Source organism: Microcaecilia unicolor, chromosome 4 (assembly GCF_901765095.1).
Source record: "Microcaecilia unicolor chromosome 4, aMicUni1.1, whole genome shotgun sequence".
In the NCBI taxonomy this organism is placed as follows: domain Eukaryota; kingdom Metazoa; phylum Chordata; class Amphibia; order Gymnophiona; family Siphonopidae; genus Microcaecilia; species Microcaecilia unicolor.
This window is the reverse complement of record NC_044034.1, coordinates 52,112,382-52,140,238: the sequence shown is the minus strand read 5'-3', so window position 1 is coordinate 52,140,238 and position 27,857 is coordinate 52,112,382. Positions and strand designations below refer to the sequence as shown.

At 42.3% G+C, this 27,857-nt stretch overlaps 1 protein-coding gene across 5 annotated transcripts in view; it reads right to left on the bottom strand.

Annotated features, from left to right (window-relative positions):
- CEP126 (centrosomal protein 126) overlaps nucleotides 1–27,857 on the bottom strand; it is a 252,066-nt gene that overhangs the window by 56,331 nt on the left and 167,878 nt on the right. For 3 of the 5 annotated variants that reach the window (XM_030200229.1, XM_030200233.1, XM_030200230.1), the window contains 3 exons: nucleotides 24,379–24,500; nucleotides 16,715–16,802; nucleotides 16,029–16,238 (listed from right to left, as the gene is read on the bottom strand). In XM_030200229.1, the coding sequence (XP_030056089.1) occupies nucleotides 16,029–16,238; nucleotides 16,715–16,802; nucleotides 24,379–24,500 (420 nt within the window). Of the gene's footprint in view, nucleotides 1–129; nucleotides 217–16,028; nucleotides 16,239–16,714; nucleotides 16,803–24,378; nucleotides 24,501–27,857 lie in introns of those variants that run through there. The other 2 variants (XM_030200231.1, XM_030200234.1) reach the window with 2 other exon arrangements.

The following is a 27,857-nucleotide window of genomic DNA, read 5'->3' as shown; positions in this document are numbered from 1 at the left end:
CACTTCTCTAACCAACGAAGTGAGTCCTCATCAAATCAGAATCACTGCAGCTATTGCCATGGCTCTCTTGCAATCTGATTTGCTGGTTATTATATGCAAAGCAGTGACTTGCTCCTTGACACTCTACAGCCACTGACAATGCATTCAGTACAGTTATACCAACCAATATGTCTTTGTAACATTAGCAACTCTTGAATCTTAATGACTGGACTGCTCCTAGAAAATAGACAAATTTATAAATAAATTAAGAAGCTCTGAGCTTCGGAGTTACCCACTTGTGCACCTGACTTGGTCCTCTTTCTCAACAGAAAAAAACAAGTATTTTCCATTAATTACAGACTTAATCAGGCATATGCTCCCTCCCACCTCCCCAAGTGTTGCTTTCGTTCTTAAGTTATGAAGCTGAGAGACTGAGAAGATTGCTGTGTATTGGAAGGAATGTGCATGCTCAGAATGTTACACTTAGTTCTGAGCTCCGAGGGAGCTGTTCCATTCTGATGGCATCAGATGATAGTATTTACTTGTGTGCATGACTTGCTTTTCAAACGAAAAATCAGAATATCCATGTATTTCACTGGTTCCATGTATATGTGATGCATTTATACTGTTATTTACACATGTATATTTTGATGTGTGTTTTCTATCTACACATTGTTTTGGGGCAGAGAAAGGTACATTTCATACCCTTTTATAAAATATCTGCCTGTATTTACATAGACAGACTTGGATGTCCATGTTGACACATTCAACTTATAAAAATGTATCCTCTAAATAATTTAGGAAACACTGACATTACAAGAGGACTCACAGAATGAAAGTTAAAATATCAAGAACAAATCAATAATTGGATTGCAAACCAAGAGAAGGATTCTAAATCTTAAACTTAACTAACTTATTAAGGAAGCTTATTTCAAAGAATCATGTTTCTTATCCCTTTAATGCAAGCAAAAGATGAGAGTTTCTTGAGAAGAGGGCTCATTTCCTTCTCTGGCTTCTTTAAACATATTGCTAGGGATCAGGTGCCACCCTTTTGTAAGTGAGGATTTTGCAAGTGAAGATTGTTCCTGCTCTCTAAAGATCTGCCTACTTGAATGATGAGTTGGAATACAGGGACGGGCTCTTGGGGACAGTACTTTGATTTTTTTTAAAATGAGAACATGACTTACAGGGGGATCCTCTTTTGCACGGTTCAGGGTTGCAAGGGTTTTTGCTGTTTGGGCCATTATTCCACCAGGGATTTCAGGGCTGCCCACAGAAAGGGCACTTGGATATGTGGCAAGGAGCCATTCACCCACTAGGAATTAAAAGGGTCTGTATACAAAGGGGTTTAACCAGGTAGGAAAGGGGCCAATATTCAGTGGCACTTAACCAGGTAGTTCTGCTGAATGTTGGCTTTAACCGGCCATTTCCTAACTGGGGTGGAGCGTAGGTGGAGCCATTACTTAGCTGATTAGCAGCAATATTCAGTCTGCTAACCAGTTAAGTATATGGATAAAGTTAGGACAGCAAAAAGGCTGTCCTAACTTTATTTGCTGTTAGCTGGGCACTGGTCTGAATATTGGTCTGTGCCCAGTTAACTTTCAGGTTGCTGCACTAACCTGGATATTCAATGTTGGAGGCCAGATATGCCCCAGCATTGAATATCTGGAGTTAATTCAGCCCATAGTTGTCAGCAGCTTACAAACTGCCTGGAGTAACTGCTTACCCTCATGGGCTGAATATCGGGCCCTTAGACTTTATTATCTGCTGTAGATGCTGCTGCGGAGGAGTTTTTCATGTCACACATGCCAGCCTCTTTAACAAGGTCTTGGAAATACTAGCTCCCATTTTATGGAACTGATGTTCCTGAGAAATAGGTTATCTACACCTTCAGAAGTATAGTTAATTTTCTGGGCCCAACATATTTATTTATTTTGGTACATTTATACAGTGCTTTTTTTGTAGAAAAAAAGGTGCCGGTACTCATTATGGGCGGGGTCACCACATATGGCTCCACCCCTATGATAGCCACACCCACATTAACCACTATACCAGCCATGGCGCATATAAACAGACATCATTGAAAATATTATAGTACTATAGGAGAAAAAAATAACGTGATTTTTTTCATTATAAATAATCTCTGTAAGCTCTTACAGCTCCAGTATACCCAGTGCAAAATAAGACAGCCAATGTAAATTCTCAAATTGGACATAATTACAAACACTAAAATGAAAATAAAATGATTTTTTTCTACCTTTGTTGTCTGGTGACTGTTTTTCTTTCCATATTGGTCCCATTCTGTGATTCTGCTTTCTTTTCTTTTCGCTTAACTCTTCTGTGCCATTTGTCATTTTTGTCTCCTTTTTCTTTGCTTTCTTCAATATTTTTCAGGCTCTCTCTCTGTCCAGATTTAATTCATTCTTACTATCCATTCTTTAATGTCCTTCATCTACCTGTGGCTTTTCATCTTTTCCTCACCCTTGTTCTCCCCATGCCCCTTCCTCTTATTCTTCAGCAGCTCTGCTTTCTCTCCCCATCCTTCCAGTGTCTCCTCTATTTCTTTCTGCATTCTTCCATCCAGCATCTTCCCTCTCTCTCTCCCCATCCTTCCATCTGTTTTCCCCCTCTCTCTCCCCATCCTTCCATCTGTTTTTCCCTCTCTCCCCAATCCTTCCATCTGTTTTTCCCTCTCTCTCCCCAATCCTTCCATCTGTTTTTCCCTCTCTCTCCCCAATCCTTCCATCTGTTTTCCCTCTCTCTCCCCATCCTTCCATCTGTTTTCCCCTCTCTCCCCAATCCTTCCCTCTGTTGTTTTCCCTTTCTCTCTCTCCCCAATCCTTCCCTGTTTTCCCTCTCTCTCTATCCCCATCCTTCCATCTGTTTTTTCCCTCTCTCTCCCCATCCTTCCATCTGTTTTTCCCTCTCTCTCCCCAATCCTTCCCTGTTGTTTTCCCTCTTTCTCTCTCTCCCCAATCCTTCCCTCTGTTGTTTTCCCTTTCTCTCTCTCCCCAATCCTTCACTCTGTTGTTTTCCCTCTCTCTCCCCAATCCTTCCCTCTGTTGTTTTCCCTCTTTCTCTCTTTCCCCAATCCTTCCCTCTGTTGGTTTCCCTCTCTCCCCAATCCTTCCCTCTGTTGGTTTCCCTCTTTCTCTCTCTCCCCCAATCCTTCCCTCTGTTGGTTTCCCTCTTTCTCTCTCTCCCCAATCCTTCCCTCTGTTGTTTTCCCTCTCGCTCTCTCTCCCCAATCCTTCCCTCTGTTGTTTTCCCTCTCTCTCTCCCCAATCCTTCCCTCTGTTGTTTTCTCTCTCCCAAATCCTTCCCTCTGTTGTTTTCCCTCTTTCCCCAATCCTTCCCTCTGTTGGTTTCCCTCTTTCTCTCTCTCCCCAATCCTTCCCTCTGTTGGTTTCCCTCTTTCCCCAATCCTTCCCTCTGTTGGATTCCCTCTCCCTGCCAAGTTTGGCGCGAAGACGCGATGCACGCGGCACCAGCCCCTATTTCTGGCCGCTGCTGCTTCTCCTGTTGTTGAGCAGCAGCGGCCGCTACACAAAGAAAAAGAAGAAGATTAAAAAAAAATTGAAACCTGGCTGAAACGCGGCACCCCGGCACTGTAGACAGCCATTAGGCATTGGCTGTTGCCCCGCAACCGCTCCTCCTCTTGCCTCTACGTCACTGCCCCTGGAGGAAGACCCCGGAGGAGCGCAGTGACATAGAGGCAAGAGGAGGAGCGGCTGCGGGGCAACAGCCAATGCCTAATGGCTGTCTACAGTGCCGGGGTGCCGCGTTTCAGCCAGGTTTCAATTTTTTTAAAAATCTTTTTCTTTGTGTAGCGGCCGCTGCTGCTCAACAGGAGAAGCAGCAGCGGCCGGAAATGGGGGCTGGCACTGCGTGCGGGACATGGACTCACGGGGCGGGGGGAGCAAAAAAAAAAGGTGCCGGTACGCCGTACCGTTGCGTACCGGCACAAAAAAAGCACTGCATTTATATCCCCCATTATCCCACAAGAGCAGGCTCAATGTGGCTTACAAAATTACAAAAGGATACAATTCTGGGAGGGTACAGATTCAAGGAATCAAAGGGAGGGGTAAGAACATGAGGATAAGACTAGGGTGCATCACGAGGCTGGTACAAGGGTACAAGACAAGAAAGGTACAGTCGGTGGTCAGGCGGATATGGTAAAAGGGCTAATGAAAGCTATGTTAACCCATTTATACACTACTGAATTACTTTGCATACCTTTGAATGCAACGTGGCTGATTAGATTATTATACATTGCACTTGATTTATTTGGAATTAAAAGCCATACTAATGCATTTTAATATGTATTGGTTGCAGTTAGGGTGCATGAATTGCCACAAACACGTACTGATACCACTTAGTAATCAGACCTTTAAACTGTCCAAATATTGGATGGTTAGATTAAGCTGATTTTCAGCTAAATCTGGTTGAATAGAATTTAAGTTAAAAATCTACAGCGCTAGAACTTGAATATTCTTCCTAATCTTAGCCAGCTAGAACTGAAAATCTGCATTAATGGCCAAGTCCTTTCAATCAGTGGCCTTTTCTCTCTCCACAAAATTCTGATGACACTGGGGCTGTCTTGCAGTCTCCTCTCCCATTCACTCAATTATTTCAGCCTCTAGGATTGCCTAATTTACCACAGCCCTCTCCACCACTTGGGTCCTCTTCCCATCCAAGATTTGCCTTAAACTACTACTACTACTTAACATTTCTAGAGCGCTACTAGGGTTACGCAGCGCTGTACAAATTAACAAAGAAGGACGGTCCCTGTTCAAAGGAGCTTACAATCTAAAGAATGAAATGTCAAGTTGGGGCAGTCTAGATTTCCTGAGTAGAGGTGTAGTGGTTAGGTGCCGAAGGCGACATTGAAGAGGACATTAAAGCACCCCATTGCCAAACTGGCAGAAGGACTCTCCTTAACTCCTGTTGGCTCAGTGTCCTGTGTTGTTCTGTTTCTAGTTGCCAGAGCTATGCAGGGTGCTGAGCCAGTAGGAGTTAAGAGCCTTTTTCCATCTCAGCAAGTAGGAGCTTTTATATGGGAGCTATGGGAGTGGATGAGAGTTGGGGTGGAGGACAGGTCTGGGGTACATTTTGAAGATCAAGTGAGGTTTCAGGCCCCCTGTCATTTGAGTTATCAAGTAGGCAGAAGGGATAGAGTACTATCCCTGCTGTCATTTATTTCATTGGTCAGGAGGGAGATGGAGGGGAGCTGTTGGCTTCACTGCCCTGTACTTCATCAGGTGAGATGGGGTGGAACTTTTGGTGCTGCTGTCATTTATTTTATTGGGTGGGAGAAATTATGAGCAGCTCTTGGCCCTCTTATTTTTTTCACTGAGCATGAGGAGAAAGGGAATGTCAGCCTTGCTGTCATTTATATCATCAGACCACATGGAGAGTGCTGTGGTCCCACTATCATTAATTTTATCTAGTGGTGGCTGGGATCAACCATGTGCTACTGATCAGTACTAATCCACTATTTCCCTGAAGAAGCCAGATGGGTAAAATGGGGGTCTTTGTTGGGAATATAAAGAATTGTTAATGATAAGATTCCCAGCCCTTTTAGAACCACTTGGATATCTTGAAGCTAAGTATTCTCCAAGGACAAGCAGGCATGATATTCTCACATGTGGGTGACTTCATCCACGGAGCCTGGTGTGGACACAGCCACAGTGCACTGCCACTTTGAGGCAGTGCACCCACCATGCATGCACAGGTGTCTTCCTGCCCAATGTTTGAGCGTGGGACCATCAGTCTAGCGTTTTCTGTAGAGCAGAGTACTTCGGTTTCTAATCTCTTAGCACGTCAAATTTTTCCTTTTGGTGCCTTCCCTTTTTCAGTATATTTTTTCTCATATTTCCTTTTTTCTTTATTAATTTTGTTCAATTTATTTATTTTTCAAATTATTTTTCATTTTTTGTCCTTTGAGGCCTCTGAGCCCTTCTTTTGGGTGGAAAGCATCGATCATTTTCAGGTACGGAACTACATGAACTCCCCGGGCCATTAAGCTTCTTGCTTTTTCATCAGCCGTTTTTCCCTCCATGTCAATGAGGATGCTGAGTGGCTTTAAGAAGTGTAGTCGATGCAATAGGACCATTTAAGGCACAGACCCCCCATAACTGGTGTGTTCAGTGCTTGAGTCCACAGTACCAGGGCATATAGTGTGGCTTCTGTATGCACATGCAAGTGATAACATAGCCGACAGAGTCCAAAGTGAAAAAACCTTTTGGTTCTGCATTGGCATCAGCATCTAGCATGGCAGGGGATTCGTCTCTCAATGCAGAACCTGCATTGGCATCAACATCGGGTGCACAGACACAACATCAAGAATGTCTGCGATCAGACTTGGTACCACAACCATGTAAGGATTCTATGTCCTCTTCATCGGTGCTATGTGCATCAAGAGACCTGCAGCATAAACAATCTAAGAAGCGTTGCTATTGTTTTCCCTCCAGGCACTCTGCCAACATCTCCCCTGCATCGACGTCCTTGATACACAGGAAATGCCCATGCTTCAGTGACTATTCTCCTTCTCTACAACTTATTTCTGAGACTTCGAGGTCCTCCATAGACCTTGCTAGACTTCACACACATCTAAAATAAGACTCTCTCCAGGCTTCAGCAACAACTCTGCAACAAAAAGACTTCTTTTCCAGCAAGGATCTCCTTCATCACTCCAACCAGCAGCCTTCATCAAAGAGAGTTACCATTATCCAACCTAATTTATAATTCAGACTTTTTAATCTTGAAAAGCACATTTCCCTTGTGAAAGATTCCTAAAAACTGCCTCTCTCTTGTAACATTATTACATTACCTGTATTGTAAATAAACTTTTTAAAGTTAAATATATGGTCTTTATGTTCTGAGCACATGTCCTTAAATCTTACAGTGTAGGTTAATGTAATTCAACAAATATAGTATTTAATTCCCCCTTTTCTTACATATTCTTATACTTATCATATTACCTTACATTTAATTGGTGGAGAATAGAATATAGAAGAATAGAATAATATATAATATTATATTAATATTATTACATTTTATGACCTCCAGTTCCACTCAGTCAGTTTCTAACATAGTCAATCTAGGGTATATATCAATGCCACTCAATTTATTTATAAGTCGTCTATGTGACAATATATCAAAGGCTTTCTTAAAATCTATGTATACAGCACTCAGTGGTCAAAATTTAAATGAAATGCCAATTATTTATAGATTTCAGTCATCTGACCATAACATCTCTTTGTATTTATTTATTTTGTATTTGTTTCTCTACCGGAAATGACGAACGCCTTACGGTACTATGTAAGCCATATTGAGCCTGCAAATAGGTGGGAAAATGTGGGATACAAATGTAACAAGTAAATAAAAAAAATTAATATTCAGTAATCTAGATTTCAATAGAATTTTAGTGATACTACATTGATCTTTAAAAGTATGTAAAGCTTGCAGCTCAGTTTCAACAAAGATTTTTCCAAAGCGCCTTTTTACTAAGCTGCGTTAAACGCTAACATGCACCTAATGCAAGATAAAATGTTTTCAGTGGAATGCATTCAAGTGTCCTGCGGTAAGTGCCAAATATGCATGCACTAACTGTGCACTAAAATATTTAAAATTTTGTTATAATGTATGTCTGGGGGCAGAGAGTGAGCATTCCTGCGCTAATCAGTTAGTGCAGCTACATTACTGCATGCTAACAAATTAGCACAGGTCCACAGGAATAGTGCATAAGCCCTTACTGCCTACAAAATGGGTGGTGCTAAGTGCACACATGCTAATTTTTTGTAATGGGCATGTGCTAATGGTAACATTAGTGAATGGCCATTAATTAAAAAAATTGAAAAGGCTATTTTTATGGCTGCAGTAAAAATGTAATTTAAAACTAAAGAACTGAGGTGTATAATTTTTCCAATATATATCATAAATTGTAAAAGCATCCTTCTAACAATACATATAATTTTTTAAACATAAATGAAATATTTTATGTGTGCTCAGAAATCAATTTGTGCAATAAATGTCATTCAAAGATGGGCAGCACAGTCAATGTGAGTATATCCATGGTATAATTTGTAATTGCAAAGTTTTAGTAAACTGGCAATATCAAAAAGCAAAAAAGCTTTTCCAAATTATCTTTTAATTGATGAATCCAAAAACTTCCACAGTCCAAGTTATACCATCAGAGGCAAAAAGGAATAATACAGTGCTTACACCACTGTCTTCTAACAATAAAAAAACTTGTATTGATCCAAACAGGGTCTAAGTTTCACCATGTGCGGCTTCATCAAGAATTTTTCATCAAGATCTGTAAAAGTTTAGGGTTATTTAAGAAGTGTTATAAATAAAGTTGATAATTTTAAAATATCTTTTTGTGCAGCATTATAAAGATCTTGACGAAGAATCCCTGATGAAGCCGGATGTGGTGAAACTGGGACCCCAGTTGGAGCGATACATGTTTGTTCATTTTTAGAAGATGGTGGTGTGAGCACTCTGTTATTCCTTTCTGGCTCTGATGGTATAACTTGAATTGTGGAAGAATTTGGATTCATCAATTAAAAGATAAGTGGGAAAAGCTTTTTTTCCTTTTTGATACTGCCAGTTTATTAAGATTTTGCAATTACAAATTATAATATGGATATACTCACAGTGACTGTGCTATGACAGAAATTGAGTGCTACCTGTCTTTGAATGACGTTTATGGCACAAATTGATTTCTGAGCACACATCAAAAATTTCATTTATGTTTAAAAAATAAAAAATTATCCCTCCTGTTTACTAAGCCGCATGGCAGTGCCGACATAGCTCATTCAAAGTGAATGGGCTGTATTGGCATTAGTGCATGGCAGCTGTTAGCACAGTTTAGTAAACAGGGGGTTATATGTATTGTTAGAATGGTACTTTTACAATTTATGATATATATTGGGAAAAATTACACACCTCAGTTCTTTAGTTTTAAATTAGTTTATTCAGTGTTCTGGAAATTTCTTTAAATTTTTTGAAGATTGCTCTAAGGCCCCCTTTGGTGTAGCTTAGCAAAAGGGCCCTCAAGTGTTTTATAACCACTTTCAAATATGGCCCACATTGAGGGGCATAATCGAACGTCGCCGGCCAACTAGATCGCTGGCGATCTATGTTGGCAGCGGCGCTACAACTGGCCAGAACCATATTATCGAAAAAAATGGCTGGCCATCTTTTTGTTCGATAATACGGTTTAGCCCAGCTAAATGCCTTGGATATCGCTGGGTTTGAGATGGCCGGTTTTGTTTTTCAGCGATAATGGAAAAAAATGCCGGCCATCTCCAACCCGATGACATCCAAGGCATTTGGTCGTGGGAGAAGCCAGCATTTATAGTGTACTGGTCCCCCTCACATGCCAGGACACCAACTGGGCACCCTAGGGGTCAGTGCGGTGGACTTCAGAAAAACCTCCCACATGCATAGCTCCCTTACTTTGGGTGCTGAGCCCCCCAACCCCCCCCCCTCCAAAACCCACTACCCACAAATGTACAACACTACCGTAGCTCTTAGGGGTGAAGGGGGCAACTACATGTGGGTACAGTGGGTTTTGGAGGGCTCCCATTACCAGCACAAGTGCTACAGGTGGGGGGGGGGGGATGGGCCTGGGCTCGCCTGCCTTAAGTGCACTGCGGTACCCACTAAAAGTGCTCCAGGGACCTCCATACACGAAGGCCTATAGGACTTGTTGCTGCTGTATAACCTTGGCACAGCAGTTCACACCTGAAGACTAATCTCTTTGAAAAAGTCCTTTATTTGAATAAGCACGTTTACTCACAGTTAACTGCAGATCAAATGTTGTGCCCCTCTGGCAAAGAGTCACCCTGGTACTGAGATTAGCAGTAGGTCAGAGCTCGTAGAATGGTGTACAATGCCCTCTTTCAGCCACATTCAAGGTAAGAACTAAGTTCTCTAACATGGGTAACATATGAAAGGGATCTAAACTACCTTACAAAAATGGCCACTACCTCATGGACTACCGGAAACACAACAGGGCACACTCTGACCCAGTTAGCAGGGGGAAAAGCACCATGGAAGTAGAGCCCACTACCTTACACCCACCACAATGCATTGCTGATGTGACTCTGCAGTGCACCTAACAGAAAAGGTGTCACACTCACCCGAGAGCCAAATCATAACCAGGGAAAGGCTGTCAGAGGATAGAATACATTCTGCTGTCATGGAGGTGGGTACTGCATTTGAGGCTGGCATACAGGCTGGCAAAAAAGGTTTTTATTTTTATTTTTTTAGTATGGGAGGGGGTTGGTGACCACTGGGGGAGTATGGGGAGGTCATCCCCCATTCCCTCCAGTGGTCATCTGGTGAGTTGGGGCACCTTTTTGAGGCTTGGTTGTGAAAATAAAAGGACCAAGTAAACCCGGTGAAATACTGCTTAACGCCGTTTTTTTTCCATTATCAGCGAAAGTCGGCTATCTGGTAGCCACGCCCATACCCGCCCATGTCCCGCCTTCGCTTTGCCGCCGGCACGCCCCTTTGAAGCGACGGTAAAGCGGCGATGCTGTAAAAAAAAGCAGCTTTCTATTATACCGATTTCGCTGCTTTTCTGAGATCGCTGGCCATCTCCCGATTTGTGTCGGGAAATGGCCGGCGATCACTTTTGATTATGAGCTGGATTGTTATCAGAAAAGCTAAACTCTGCTCTGATGCATTTGTAGCACTTGTGATTACATAGGTAAAACTGTGACTGATCTTAATCCCATCTTCTTTTGGTTATTCGGAAATTTTAAAATACTGATTTAAACTAGGGCTATAAATCAATAAAAATGTTTAATTGCATGATTAATCACAATCAAAAATTTTAATTGCACAATTAATCACACAGAGTGCCCCCTATCATTGCCTCCTGTACAACACGATATATAGAGAGCAGATGTAAATTCTCAAAATTGACAGATTTCTATTACTGAGACTAAACAAACTAACAAGCTTGAAACATAAATGTTGAAAATCATAGAAAATTGTTTCTAATATCTAGTCAAGCATTTTGCTGGAGGTGGGCCTGGCCTACTTGGCAAATACAGCGTATAACATGCTGTGGCATTTGGCCAAATGCATGTCTTTGGCAGTCACCTCCCAGCATCAGTTTTGGCTGAGGGTTTGAGCGGCAGATGCCGCCTCTAAGGCTCGTCTGGTCAAGTTGCCCTTTTGGGAGAAATTGCTGTTTGGTGAGGACCTTAGCATTTTGCATAGCCATTACAATTGGGTTTTTTTCCCTGAATATGTGTCATTGCAGTCTTTTTTCCTCTTGGTATAAGTTGTGAGTTTTTTTTCTCACCGATGATGGCCGATGATATGCTCTAACTGTGGGCTAAGGAGAAGTGATATGATAGCTGAGATCTTTTTTTCTACTCTCCATGGTCACCATCTCCTCCCATCTCCCTTCCCCTCCTCTCCATGGGAACCAACTCCTCCCATCTCCTTTCCCCTCCTCTACATGGTCACCTTCTCCTCCATCTCTCTTCCTTTCCTTTCCCCTCCTCTCTTCTCTATGGGCACCATTTCATCCCTTCCCATTCCCTCTCCTCCATGGGCACCATCTCACATATAAACCCTACTGGAGACAGGATGCTTGGTCCACGTCTCTTTCCCCCTCTCCACCCTGACTGATATATCGACCTATTTTTCTGTCTGCCATGCCCCCCCTCCACCGTGCTCCGGCATCTTTTTCTCTCCTATCCCCTCCTCCAGTACGCTCCAGCAGCATTTTTCCTTCTGCAGTAGAACTAGAGGACATGAATTGAAGTTGAAGGGGGGCAGACTCAGGAATAATGTCAGGAAGTATTTGTTTACAGAGAGGGTGGTGGATACATGGAATGCCCTCCTGCGGGATGTGGTGGACATGAAAACAATAATGGAATTAAAACATGTGTGGGATAAACACAAAGAAATTCTGTTTAGAAGGAATGGATCCACGGAATCTTAGCAGAGATTGGATGACAACACCAGTAATTGGGAAGCAAAACCAGTGCTGGGCAGACTTCTACGGTCTGTGCACTGATCGTGACTGAATAGATATGGATGGGCTGGAGTGTAAATTTTAAGGGGCTTTAACATTAGCTTCAGAACTTTTAGCACAAGAACAGTGCTGGGCAGACTTTTACGATCTGTGCCCTGAAAATGGCAAGAACAAATCAAACTCAGGTATGAATATAAAGTATCGTATACCATGTAAAATGAGTTTATATTGTTGGGCAGACTGAATGGACCATACTGGTCTTTATCTGCCGTCATTTACTATGTTACTATATGCCGCTCCTGCGTTCACTGGCATCTCATTTTCCCTTCCCATCTCACTTCAAAATTGCCTGTATAGAGGACAGCGCTAAGCATACTTTGTTTCTCTGTTGCTGAAGACCTCCCACTGTAGCATCCTGGCCACAGGAAACATGCAGCTTTGTCAGAGGAGGCAGGACGTCAGAGAGGGAGGGCTCCAGTTAGACAGAAGGGGCGCCAGGAGGAGCAGGAGGTGGAATGTGTTAAACTTTTAACACATTATTCATGTTAAAAAACATGCTAAGGACTAGATTCTATATATGGCACCTAACACAGCGCTCAAATTTAGGAGCAGCTTATAGAATAGCACTGGGAACCGTAACTACTTTTAGGCGCAGCCATTTACACCAAAGAAACTCTGGTGTAAATCCCCGTGCCTAAATTAAGTGCAGATCCCCTGAATTCTATAACAACATGCATAAGTAAAAGGAATGCCCCTGATTCGCCCATGACCCTCCTATAGGTGTGCCCCGGCTCCACATAAAAAATTTATGCATGGATCCTGTGCTAATTTTACATGCATAAATTTCAATTAAAGCCAATTAGCACCAATAACTGCTTGTTAAAATTCCAATTATTGGCACTAATTGGCTCGTTATTCAGTTCAATTGTGTGTGCAAATTGGGTGCATGCCAAAATTTGTGCGCTCAATTTAAAGCACCATTGTGCAGCCCTAATAAAGGTATGTGTGTGTGTGTATTCATCAACTCATCTATCTATATTTATTAAGTCTGCATTTTGATTAAATCTTTTAATTGCGATTAATCACACAATTAAAGGTATTCAATTTATTTATTTCCCACTGTAGCTCCTTCTGACTCTGGGCAAGTCACTTAGGGGTCCTTTTACTAAGCAATGGTTAGCACTAACACATGCATACCGTGCACTGAAAAGTAACTACCACAGGATGCGCTCAGGTGTCCCATGGTAGTTCTTGGATCACCACGCGCTAATCTCGCGCTGAAAAATACCAAATATTTTTAGTGAGGGGTTGAGTATGGAGGCAAAGAGTAGGCGTGCCCTATGCTAATTGGGTAGCGCAGGCCAGTTGTTACGCACTGCCTGATTAGCATAGGGTTAGCACGAGAGCACTTAGGGCCTACAAAATAGGTAGCAGTAAGGGCTCACGAGGTAATGGACACAAATTAATTGGGAAATTAGTGCATAACCATTAATGGCACAAACAAAATTGTGGCCATTTTACAGCCACACTAAAAGTGGGGCTACAGTGCATGGGAAACCCACATACTAACAACAACGTTGACCACTTTTTAGCACAGCTTAGTAAAAGGACCCTTTAACCCACTATTGCCCTGGGTACAAAATAAGTACCTGTACATAACGTCAACCACTTCGATTGTAACCACAGAAAGGCAGTATATCAAATCCCATCCCTCTTCCCTCCCCTAAAGGACTGAGAATCTCCCTCCTTCCCACCACCAGATCCAATATCTCTTCCTTTCTCAACTTTCACTCCCTCTACTGTTCCCCAGGTCCATTATCTCTCTTTCTTCCTGGGGTCCATTATCTCTCTCTCCCTCCTTCTCATTGTCCAGCACCTCTCCCACCCTCTCCTCCACCCCATGAGCAGTGACACAAACTTGGTAGTGAGCAGCACCAAGCTTTCCTTCTGGCTTCTGGCGCCCATTGCCTCAGTCATAGCATCCATCGGTGACTCCTTCAGTTCTGCTTGTGGGTCTGCAGCTCACATGTCTTCCCCCACCCAGGGTTCAGCATCTCCCTCCCTCTCAGTACCCCTGCTGTTCTAGCTTAAAGGTGGTCTTCTGCTGGTTTTGGGAGTGGCAGTGTTGCACATATGCTGCCTGTGGCCTACTCTAAAGATTTCTCTCTGGCTCATCCCACCTCCTCTGACATCATTTCATATTTCTGCCTGGGTGGGACAGGTCAAAGGGAAAGCTTCGAACTAGGCAGCAGGCAGCATATGTGCAATGCTGCATATAGCAAGGATCAACACAAGTAGACTGGCGCGGCGAGGTGGGTGATGTCGAATCGTGGATGGGGGGAAGATGTTGGATTGCACCAAGGACAAGGGTTGGGGATGGAAGGGAGCAGAAGAGATGTATAGAGGAGACAGTAAACACTGTAATGTGATTAAAAACACTAATCCCAATTAATGATTTAGGGAACCTTTTACAAAGCGGTGGTAAGCCCAATGCAGTATTACCGTACGCTAATCTGGAATTACCGCTGGCCCATCATGGGTGCTGGCAGTAGTTCTACCCCCAGTGTGTGCCGTTTCCTGTGCTAGGGAAAATAGGGAGGTAATTTCTAGCACGGCGCTAACTGGGCATCACCGCGCGCTACCCGGTTACCACCAGGTTAGCAAAGGAGCCCTTACTGCCACCTCAATGGGTGGCAGTAAGTACTCCCTCTCGTGTGGCCACACAGTAAGAGCAATCTTACCGCATGGCTGTGTCTATTTTCAGGCTTTTCTATCCGCTGTGGTAAAAAGGGCCAAAACGGGCCCCGCCGCTAGTACAGGACCCTTTTTACCGCAGCTTAATCGCAGAGTTAATTGCAATTAAAGTTCAGCCCTTTGAACAACAAATATTTTTCAGATAATTCCCTTATAATCATGGGTTATCTCATTTAGGAGCACTTGTACAAAGCTGTGCTAGTAAATGGGCTTACTGCACCCTCACGCAGATCTTTCCCACTCGCTAAGCCCATTTCTATCACGACTGTTAAAGAGGCAGTTTTCTATTATATCTTTTTCTGGCTGTGTGCATTATCACATGGCCATTTAAAAAAGTTACCACAAGAGTGCTTACTCCCTCATATTAAGAAGTGCTAAGGGATCTCGCATCATGGATGTGCAAATCAGTTAGCACAGTGTAATGTCAGTGTGCAAGCTGATTAGCACATTTATGCCCTTTTCTGCTCCTGACATGCCCCCTCCAAACAGAACACAAAGAAATAAATACCGACTACTTACTGCACGCAGATGGCAATACTAACGCAGAACGCTTTAGCGCATCCTGCATTAGGCATGCACTAGCACAAAATGCAGCTTAGTAAAAGGGCCATTATTTTTTCCTTATGGAGAAATAAATGTTCAAAGCTTATGAATGCAATCCCTGCTAATTACTCTTACTAGAGTAAATCTAAATAAATTAAGGTTCTGCTCTGCTGAGCATTGTCAAAAACCTATGCTAGTCCCATTCTTTGGTATTCAAAAAGAAATTGCAGATGAAGTGGGGCCTCACTGGAAAATATTTTAAAATTCTAGGAATATTGTTACAATAAAATGCATATTCCATCTTCAAAAAAAGACATATACAAGAAATAAAATACCTATGAAAATATAAAATAAGCCCTATGAATAAGATAAAGGGAAGTACAAAACCAAGATACAGTCACGTGACGACTGTAATAATAAAAGCAATAATTTTGCTTTATAAAACACCTTTCATCCAAATCACATCACAGTCCTATTTACAATTCAATACTTTAAAAATATACAAATAACTACCACTGGGTAGAAATTATAGCTACTAATTTTTAATGCTTAATTTATATGACAGCTTCCTCTAGAGAGAAAAAAAGAACAGAGTTATTATTATTACTACTACTCTTACCCAACCAGAATTGGGTAAGCAAACATAGGTTTAAGGTTCTTTACAGAAGTGCAGGACTCATTAATTAAGAAAAGTCTGTTGGTAGTTATTTGTACTTGGCACAGCACAGTACTGTACTATACTTACACTGCAACCTTTGATTGAGACGATCTAAGGACCGAAGAAGCTTCTGTTCTTCAAGCGACAGTGCACTGATGCCTAGGTGCTGGGCTTTGTTTAGCAGCATAGTTTGTCTATTTGGTTGCATGGATTCCATAGCAGCCAGGATTTCTCCTTCTGCAGCTGATGTTTCCACCATGTTTTCCGCTAGTAAAAACTGTGCAGTACTTTCTGAAACTTATATAGTCACTTATAGTATTAATTTCCTCAGATAAAAAACCAAGCACAAAAGCATTTCTCGCTAGTTTATGAATAGGTAATTATTGATTTAAGATATGAAGTCATATGTCTTATACCACACAATCACAATGGCTACTGGTACAAAATTATTTTGCTATTCAAATTACTGATCCAGCAGAAAACAATAGGCTGTACTGAATTTAAACAGGAATAAACTGACAGTAATTTCCTGCAACATGAAATTTTCTAGGATCCTTATTTAAAAATGAATATCTGATTGTGGCTGTAAATGCCCCACAGTATAACATATAACAGAAAAAAACCCAAATGTTTATTTTAAGGGTATGAATTGTATTTTACTGAGAAAACCTTTTCATCAGAATGGGAAACCTCACAAATCTATAATACAAGCTATACTTTGCTAGTTTATAGCAACCATTGTATTTGTAAAGAATGGTTAATTTGAAATATACCTTCTTCAGGATCAGTGGCACCATTCATAGTCTGTCCTGGTTCAACTGCACTTAGAAATGGATTTATCTGGACATTATATATTGAATTCTGTAAAAATATAAGTTTTGCATAAAGATCCTCACATGAACAAAATGTTTACTTAGAGAATATAAAACACATAGGAGCTTATTTACTAAACTGTGCTAAGAATTAACATGCGCTAACAGTGAAATTCCCATAATGCGGACTGGCACAGGGAGTGTGCCTTACATTTAACATGGAGGTAGTTACAATGTATTAATCCTTAATACAGTAGATAACATGGAGCAGTCAACACCACTTCAATGGGTGTAGCTAACTGTATCTCATTATCTGCAATGCAGTTAATTCATGGTTAAGTGTATTGTCTGTGTATTAACTGTATGGGAAAATGCTAGGAATGCATCCAAAGGTTAACACATAGGCTTTGCAGTTAGCATACAGTAATTGTCAAACCTTTATTGCCAGAAGGTAGATACAGTAGACTCAACATGGTCCCATGTTTCAGCAACAATATTCCTGCCTCAGGAGTCAAAATATCTGTGATTTTCACCAAACGGCTTTCCACAAAAAACATATAGCAGAAAAACTGCTACAGTAATAAGTCCGTATCACTGCACAAACAGCCAAATTTTCTACTTATGGAAAACAATGTTGCTTTCATGTAACATGAACACAGTCTCTCCTATCTGCCTGAGAGCTGCCTGAATGTTTAAGCTTTGGAACTAACTACGGACCTGAGATTGCTATGCACAGAAAGGCTGTGCATGTTCAGAACTTTAAACTAACCGTTCATTCCTTAGAATCTATGAATCCAGAAACTTGTGTGTTGTGATCATCTACCAGCAGGTGGAGATAGAGAGTGCTGTTGAAGTGTCTTATAGGATGGAATGCTCCTTGGTCAGTTAGTATTCTCTATCTCCAGCAGGTGGATGGATGGTCTCTCACAAGCTCTTGGTCTCATCTATTGGCAGCTCCTGTTCTGAGTATCTCAGTTCAGTAGAGTTTTGAGGTATGCGGCTGAGTGGTGCCGGCTTTAGGGGGTACACCTGGTTACACCAGGTCCCAACTCCACCCATCTCCCCTCTCCAGTCCTTCCTCCATTCTCCTTCCTCACTGAAAAAAAAAATTGGGGAAAAATTCTTTAAAGACCACAGCCTTGGCTGCAGGACAGACATTGGAGCCGACTCTGTGGGTGCTATGGGTGCTTGAGCACCCCCAATATTGAGAAAATTCCTTGTATGTGTCCAGGGAGGGGTTATTTCCATTGGGCTTAGCACCCACAATAATTTTGAAAAGTTGGCTCCTATGAGGACAGATACTGGTTTCCACCAGTATAAGGGCTTATGGGCCGATGATTAGAAGCAAACACAGGCGCTAGAGGCTATTAGCGCCATACTAGCGCCTGCATTTGCTATTACCCCATGATTGTAGCCCCTGAGCACGTGAAATAACATGTTTGCGGGCTCTGACCGCAACTAGCATGCAAATGCATGCTAAACTGGACTCTGACCCACAGAAGCAGGATGTGAGGGGGGTTAGGAGGGATGGAGATCCACTGGACCTCCAGCCCCCATGTTGCTGGCTTGGTGTGGGGGTTTGGTGGGGGCATTAGGCCACTAGGGACTTGTTGTTTGGGGTCTGGTGGTCCCACAGACCTCCAGCCCCTGTGTTTAACAAGTCTGGGCTTTTGACAGGCCGGACCTGTCAAACAAGTACGGGATGATTTAGGCACAATTCTCCCGCTCGTTACCCTACGATCAGAGGTAATAACGTGCAGATGCAGTAAAAAGTAGCCCGGCGCATGCCTAATACACATGCCTACATTGCCCCAGGCCACATTTTATAGCAGCTTAGTAAAAGGACCCCAATAATTCTTACTAAACATTGGTATCAAAAACATTCATATGGAGCACTCTACTTACCATATAAACTATTGCGCAAGATCATAACTGTAATCACATTATACACACACACACACACATGAAAAGTATAGCCCCCCCCCCCAGCACTCCAGACTACCTCACAATTCCTGGTGGTCTAGTAAGGGCAGCAGTGATTCCCAGTCCCTCTTGCCCATGTCAGCTCTATTCTCAAAATGGCTGTCGTGACCTCTTGCGGCAGTCTTGCGAGATTGCCACTGGAAGTCATGGAAGCCATTTTGAGGCAGGAACAACTGGGAATCACTTATGCCCTGACTACACCCCTAGACTACCAGGGATTGTAAGACAGACTCGAGGGGAGCATTACAAGTGGGCAGAGGGGAGAGGCATCTCCTGTTTAGGGAGGAGGGAAGGAGGATGAGAAACAAGACAAAGCATGAATTTTCCTCTTCCACTAAAAACACATGGTCAGTTTCGGCCAAAACCGAAACCAGGGCCGTAGTTTTTTTTGGGTTTTTTTTTGTCTGAAACCGAAACCAGGCAGAAAAAAGATTTGGAGCACGTTTTGACACTAACAGAAACAAAAAATCGGTCAGCCACTATTTAAACAACCTGTTAATTCTAAATCCCAACAAAATTAATATCTTTTGAGTCTCTATTTTCTGTTTCTTTTAAAAGCTTTGAAGCTCACAGTTTCCTGGCCAACCTTTATTTATAGTCTTGTTCACCTACCAGCAAAGGCAGCTTCTGCTATTGGCAGTGCTTCAGTGAAGGGAATGAAAGTAGGGAAAGAGAGAGGGCAAACAAGAGGAGGCAACAAGTAGGGAAAGAGGGGGGAAAGCAAGGAAAGAGGAGGGATTGAACAGTAAGAGTAGAGAGCAAAAGTTGAGAAGTGAAAGCAAGAATGTGAACAAGAGTAGGAGAAAGAAGAGAAAGGAAGATAAGGGGTGGGGAGAAGATTGCGGGTAGTCAATGTAGGTAAAGTTTCAAAGTAAAAGCACATGTGTGCTTTCTCTTTATTCAGGTAAAAAGCTCCTGCAGATTTTGTTCCAGTGGGGACTGGTTGGAAAATACCCTCAAAATGTTAAAAGGAAATTAACAAATTAGTTGAGTGAAGATAACACTGCACTGGGACAAAATCTCAAGGCACTTTCACCCATGGATTTTGAACCATTTTTCAAAGCAAAAGTTCAGGTGTACTTTTTCTTTGAAACTACACCTGCTTTTTCATAGAAAAAGTGCATAGTTGAAAAATATAAACTACAACCTTATTTACCTCATCTGATCTAAGCACTCTTCTGGGAGCACCTCCTTTCTTTGAGGGCAATTTTAAAAACCATTTCTTTGGAGCAAACAGTGGCTTTTAGAAAATTGCCCACTCCATAGGCAAGTAAAAGTATATGAATAGATTCAGGTTTACCCACAGTAAGGGGAGGCATTCTTAGCAGTGAGGTTTGGAAATGTATGTAGTTTCGAATTTTCAAAAATTGTGTATTTTTGTCAGAACAACTGCTCATGTAAATTAGCAGGTGCAACTGTGGGTACTGTCCGTTCTCTTGAGGCTAGAGTAGCAGACTTGGTGGAGCTTAGGGAGACAGAGAGGTACATAGAGGAGACCTACAGGGATGTTGTAGAGAAGTCCCACCTCCAGTCTAGTAGCCCTTGTGCTACCTTGGAGGAGGGAGGTCTCCTAGAAGGAGAGCATCACCCTGGTGAAGTAGGAAGTTCTCCTGTAGCCAGGACCTGCCCACCAGGGGATGTACTATCCTCTCGAACCGAGGATATGTCTCCAAGTGCTGCCCGGGAGGGAAAGGTTAGGACAGCTGTTGTAGTTGGTGATTCGATCATTAGGCATATAGATAGCTGGGTGGCTGGTGGACGTGAGGATCGCCTGGTGACTTGCCTGCCTGGTGCGAAGGTGGCGGACCTCATGCGTCACCTAGATAGGATTTTAGATAGTGCTGGGGAGGAGTCCGCTGTCTTGGTACATGTGGGTACCAATGACATAGGAAAATGTGGGAGAGAGGTTCTGGAAGCCAAATTTAGGCTCTTAGGTAGAAAGCTCAAATCCAGATCCTCTAGGGTAGCATTTTCTGAAATGCTACCTGTTCCACGTGCAGGGCCCAAAAGACAGGCAGAGCTCCAGAGTCTCAATGCGTGGATGAGATGATGGTGCAGGGAGGAGGGTTTTAGATTTGTTAGGAACTGGGCAACATTCTGGGGAAGGGGGGGCCTATTCCGAAAGGATGGGCTCCACCTTAACCAGGGTGGGACCAGGCTGCTGGCGTCGGCATTTAAAAAGGAGATAGAGCAGCTTTTAAACTAGAAATGGGGGGAAGGCAGACAGTCACTGAAAAGCGCATGGTTCGGGAAAAGGTATCTTGCAAAGATACCTCACAAACAGGGAAGATAGGGTTTCTGGATAGTGAGGTTGCACAACAGACCGTGGTAGACCAGGTGCCCTTAAATACAACTAAAGATCAGACAAAAGATGTCAAATCAATAGTGTCAGGTACTAAGCATCATGCAAATAAGAACAACAAACATACTCTGAAATGTCTATATGCAAATGCTAGGAGTCTAAGAAATAAGATGGGAGAGTTGGAATATATTGCACTAAACAAAAAATTGGATATAATAGGCATTACTGAGACCTGGTGGAAGGAGGATAACCAGTGGGACACTGTCATACCGGGGTACAAAGTATATCGTAGTGATAGGGTGGACCGGACTGGTGGAGGGGTTGCATTGTATATTAACGAGAGCCTTGACTCAGATAGATTACAAATTCAGCAGGACACAAATCACACCTTTGAATCATTGTGGGTTGAAATTCCATGTATAAAAGGGAAAAAAATGGTGATAGGAGTGTACTACCGTCCGCCTCGCCAGGATGAGCAGGTAGACACAGAAATGATAAAAGAAATCAGAGACGCAAACAAAATGGGCAATGTGATAATAATGGGTGACTTCAATTATCCAAATATAGACTGGGTAAATGTAACATCGGGACACGCTACAGAGATACAATTCCTTGATGAAATCAAGGACAGCTTTATGGAGCAACTGGTGCAGGAGCCGACGAGAGAAGGAAAAATTCTAGACTTGGTCCTTAGTGGAGCGCATGATCTGGTGAGGGATGTTATGGTACTGGGGCCGCTTGATAACAGTGACCATAATATGATCAGTTTTGATATCGACCTTGAAGTAACTGTACACAGAAAGTCAAAAGGAGACTATGATAAAATGAGAAGAACGGTAAAAAAAAAACTTAGGGGGGCAACTGAGAGAGTAAAAACTGTACAACAGGCGTGGACGCTGTTCAAAAATACCATCCTGGAGGCCCGGGCCATACATATTCCGCGAATTAGAAAAGAAAGGCGGAACTCCAAAAGACAGCCGGCCTGGTTGAAAAGTGAGGTGAAGGAAGCTATTAGGGCTAAAAGGAACACCTTCAGAAAGTGGAAGAAGGAACCGTCTGAAAATAACAAGAAGCAGCATAAGGAGTGTCAAAGCAAATGCAAGGCGCAGATAAAGAAGGCCAAGAGGGATTACGAAAAAAAGATAGCATTAGAGGCAAAAAAACATAGTAAAAATTTTTTTCGGTATATTAAAAGCAGGAAGCCGGCAAAAGAATCGGTTGGGGCCGCTGGATGACCGAGGGGTAAAAGGGGCGATCAAGGAAGACAAAGACGTAGCGGAGAGACTGAATGAATTCTTTGCTTCAGTCTTCACCGAGGAAGATTTGGGTGGGATACCGGTGTCGGAAATGGTATTTCAAGCGGACGAGTCGGAGAAACTTACTGACTTCACGGTAAACCTGGAGGACGTAATGGGGCAGTTCGGCAAACTGAAGAGTAGCAAATCTCCTGGACCGGATGGTATTCATCCTAGAGTACTGATAGAACTGAAAAATGAGCTTGCGGAGCTACTGCTAGTGATATGCAACTTATCCTTAAAATCGAGCGTGGTAGCGGAAGATTGGAGGGTGGCCAATGTAACGCCCATTTTTAAAAAAGGCTCCAGGGGAGATCCGGGAAATTATAGACCGGTGAGTCTGACGTCGGTGCCGGGGAAAATGGTAGAGGCTATTATTAAAAACAAAATTACAGAGCACATCCGAGGACATGGATTACTGAGACCGAGTCAGCACGGCTTTTGTGTGGGGAAATCTTGCCTGACCAATTTACTTCAATTCTTTGAAGGAGTAAACAAACATGTGGACAAAGGGGAGCCGGTTGATATTGTGTATCTGGATTTTCAAAAGGCGTTTGACAAGGTACCTCATGAAAGGCTACAGAGGAAATTGGAGGGTCTTGGGATAGGAGGAAATGTCCTATTGTGGATTAAAAACTGGTTGAAGGATAGGAAACAGAGAGTGGGGTTAAATGGGCAGTATTCACAATGGAGAAGGGTAGTTAGTGGGGTTCCTCAGGGGTCTGTGCTAGGACCGCTGCTTTTTAATATATTTATAAATGATTTAGAGATGGGAATAACTAGCGAGGTAATTAAATTTGCTGATGACACAAAGTTATTCAAAGTCGTTAACTCGCGACAGGATTGTGAAAAATTACAAGAGGACCTTATGAGACTGGGAGACTGGGCGGCTAAATGGCAGATGACGTTTAATGTGAGCAAGTGCAAGGTGATGCATGTGGGATAAAAGAACCCGAATTATAGCTACGTCATGCAAGGTTCCATGTTAGGAGTTACGGACCAAGAAAGGGATCTGGGTGTCGTCGTCGATAACACTCTGAAACCTTCTGCTCAGTGTGCTGCTGCGGCTAGGAAAGCGAATAGAATGTTGGGTATTATTAGGAAAGGTACGGAAAACAGGTGTGAGGATGTTATAATGCCGTTGTATCGCTCCATGGTGCACCTTGAGTATTGTGTTCAATTCTGGTCGCCGCATCTCAAGAAAGATATAGTAGAATTGGAAAAGGTGCAGCGAAGGGCGACTAAAATGATTGCGGGGATGGGACGACTTCCCTATGAAGAAAGACTAAGGAGGCTAGGGCTTTTCAGCTTGGAGAAGAGACGGCTGAGGGGAGACATGATAGAGGTATATAAAATAATGAGTGGAGTGGAACAGGTGGATGTGAAGCATCTGTTCACGCGTTCCAAAAATACTAGGACTAGGGGGCATGCGATTAAACTACAGTGTAGTAAATTTAAAACAAATCGGAGAAATGTTTTCTTCACCCAACGTGTAATTAAAATCTGGAATTCATTGCCGGAAAATGTGGTGAAGGCGGTTAGCTTAGCAGAGTTTAAAAAGGGGTTGGACGGTTTCCTAAAGGACAAGTCCATAAACCGCTACTAAACGGACTCGGAAAAATCCAAAATCCCAGGAATAACATGTATAGAATGTTTGTACGTTTGGGAAGCTTGCCAGGTGCCCTTGGCCTGGATTGGCCGCTGTCGTGGACAAGATGCTGGGCTCGATGGGCCCTTGGTCTTTTCCCAGTATGGCATTACTTATGTACTTATGTACTTTTCTGCAGGCAACTTTCAAAGTAAAGTAAATTTTCTGGGCACTCTAATATTACCCACTATACAGCTAATAATATGCACATAAATAACTCTGAAAATGTATTTCTGGATTCACTACATACCTTAATTCATTGTGAAGTCAAGTTCTTACATCCACAAAGTTCTAGATGTAATTTCAAATTTTAAGAATCTAATAATGATTTCTGTCATAAGTGCATACTGTAAAACAAAATTCTGAAAATAGGTTGCTTAGTTTTCATGATAGCTACCTGTGGATGTTGAGGAAGCCTTCGTGTTACAGAGCCTATTTGTCTTCTCTGCTCTAAAAGAGCTCTGTGTTTATTTTCACTGCTGTCCACAACTGGTTTTCTTCTTGTTATGGCAACAGTACCTTAAATAAGTACCAAAAAATCCTCCATTACATAAAGATAGAATAAGTAAGGCATCATCATTTGATTAAACAAAATAATTGAGCGACCTTTTGAATTACTACAATGTTCGTACCTTTTAGTTTCAAGGATGGGATTCTTAAAATATATGTAAGCTATCTCTGTATTTCTGTATATAATTTGTGCCACGGGCAAACTGGCCATTGGAACAATAGGGCAGTGCCTGAGGGTCCACACTCTCCCCTAGGTTTCATCTAATTTAATCACATTTGATAGGTGGTTAGGGGCCCATGGCCCTTAGTGTCCGGGGGCCGAGATCACTGTCGGTCTGCCCCTGATTTGTGCAATTTATGTTTTGTATGTTTTTGAGTGTAATGAAGAGAGGAACCATTAATGCTGTCTTTTTAGGTTATTCGATGCTTGATTCCAGTTCCTTAGATAAGGACTGTATCGGAATTCAAGAAAGCATGGGATAAACATAGATGATTTCTAAGTGAGAGGAAGGGACTGTAGATGCCAGTAGTTGATATTGATGGACAGATTAGACTGTATGGTCTTTATTTTCCATCATTTTCTGACTACTCAACATTCAACCTGTGGTGGTCAGCATTTATTACGTACAGCCACCATGGGCTTTTCATATTCAGATATTATTTACTGGGCCATATCCAATCATAGATGCTGAACATCAACATATAATGTGGCTGCCAATAATTATCCAGGTACCACTAATATTCAGATTGGTGCCTGGATAACTACCCAGATACTGTAAGGACAGCCTTTTTTCTGTTCCAACTTTATATACATAAAGCTGGTTAGTGGATTGAATATTGCTGTTAATGGTAACTGCCAGTTTCACCCAGACTCTACATCTGGACCACTCCTGCACTGCCTGGACAGTGCTGAGGTGGTCTGACTGATTTTCAATGGCAGTATCTGTGTAAGGGCTGCTGAAAATCCAGATATGACCCTGTGTGCTGGACTTATCTGGGTAGGAGCCACTCCAATCCAGATAAATCCCATTTAATATTGGGCCCTAAGTTTATATTTCATAAACATGTTAACATTTCCTGAAAATTGCAGTCTTATTTTTACCTTATTTGTAAATTATTGATGGGTGAGAACCTTGGGAAATACCTGCATAATTATGTTTCTGTCTTGAAGAATATATGTGTGTATTTATTTAAAAACATCTATAAACCATCCATCCTATGCATCTTCGTGATGTACAACGCAAACATATGTCTTAATCTCACAAAATGATAATATGCACATCTCAAGTGCAATGTAAGTTTGCATGGATTCATCATGTTTTTCACTCTGCATCTGTTCCGTGGTATTTTAAACAGGTAATTACTGTGTATCACCCGCTGAGGACTTTGTGTTCAGAAACTTCTATGTTACTGGTAAATGACAAAGTGAATATTGTGAAATATGCTGCAACATGAACTGTTGCATTTTCGATTGCAGGTCCCCAGATATGGAATAATTTGCCTGGATATTTAAGACTATGGAACCATTTAGAAAAAAATCTGAAAATACATTTGTTTGTTAAAGCATGGGGGTTGAAACCACTATGATGGACTACGCTCGAGCAGTTTTTTTCCCCTTGTTTTGTGGATTTTACCTGTGGATTTTATTATGCATGTTTTATGTAATCCTCCTAGTTGTAAGTGGAATAAAAATTTTAAATAAATAAATAAAATAATAAATTTGCAATCTCTAATAACATAGCCTGCAATCTTATCTTAACAACAATATATACTTTATTGTTTTTCATCCTGCTCCATAAGCCTGTGCAAAGAAGTATTTTTAACTGTTCCCTAAATCCCTGTATAGTAACAATTAACCCTAATAGAGGCAAATTCCATAGAACACACCAGCCAAAGAGATCTCTGTACTCTGTATTGCATTCAAGCTGCATTCTTTGAAAGTAGATCTCTCTAGAGCAGCAGCTATAGAAGACCTCTATGGGCAAGTAGAAATATAGGATCTAAACACTAAGTTCAAATATTGTGGTACTTCTCCCTTGTAAAGCCCTATAGAGTCAGACCAACACTTTGAATTTCACTTGCCAAGAAACAGGCAACCAGTGGCCATTTTGAAGAGCGATCCGGCAACGGAGGAGGGTCAGTGCCAGCAGGGGAGAGAAGAGAGTCACTGGACATGGGTGGCTGGAGGGGGGGCAGGGGGAGGGTCACTGGACATGGGTGGCTGGAGGGGGGGCAGGGGGAGAGGAGGGTCGCTGGACATGGGTGGCTAGAGGGGATTTCAATGCAGGGGGCCCAGCCGGGTGGCGGACGGAGGGGGGGAGCACCGGCAACCTCAGGAGGGTGGGTGGAGGGGGGAGCAGTGGTGGCGGCGACCTCGGGGGGGTGGAGGTGGGAATGGTGGTGACCCTGGGGAGGTGGAGGGGGGGAGCGGTGGCGACCTCAGGGGGGGTGGAGGAGTGATCGGCGGTGACCTTGGGGGGAGCGTGGCGGCGAGGGCGGCAGGGATGGGGCCTCGTGCTGCTATCGTGTGGTTGGTCAGTGCTGCGTGTGACGTCAGCCTGATCTACGAAGCCTAGCAGACCAACTCTGAAGAAAGCCACGGACACAGGCAGCAAGACGCATAGAACATTGGAGGTAATAATTATTATATAGGATATGTGAGAATCACCTTCAAAATATGTACCTTTATCTTTCAAATCCTAAATGGCACAGCTCCAAACTATATGGTACTATTAATAAACTTACCTCAAAGAAACTCTAAATATGAGGCAAGAAACTATCTCAGACTACACCTCCCAATTTGCAAAAAGTAATCTACAAAACTGTCCACTCGGAAGACTTCAATTATCTAGGAACCAAATGGTGGAACTCCTTACCACCCAAAATAAGAAATATACAGGAATATACTAGATTCCACAAAATCCTTAAATCATTCCTAAACAAACCCTCACAAAGAACAACCATATCTCAAACAACTAATTTTGCTGACCCCTTTACTGCATGGCTATATCAATAACACATCTGTGTGTGATTATGAATAGAAATAATTATCAATAATTACTATGGCACACTGATGAGCTATGCTCAACTATGTTGGTCATTATATTTGTAAATTTAATTTTTAATTTTATTTGGTATGATTGTTCATCTTATTGTATAAATGTTATTTTATGTATATCATCTAAGGCCATTGATTTTTTGATTGAGTCTCCTTTAATTCATCATTTTTTATATCTGTTTGTTATGTATATTTTTTATGGTGGTCATTTTATACAGTTATTTACACTTTGTTTTTTCAAATTGTATTGTATGTGTTTTATTAATAGACCCCTGAGGCAGGCGTTGTTAACGCCGAAACACGGCCCA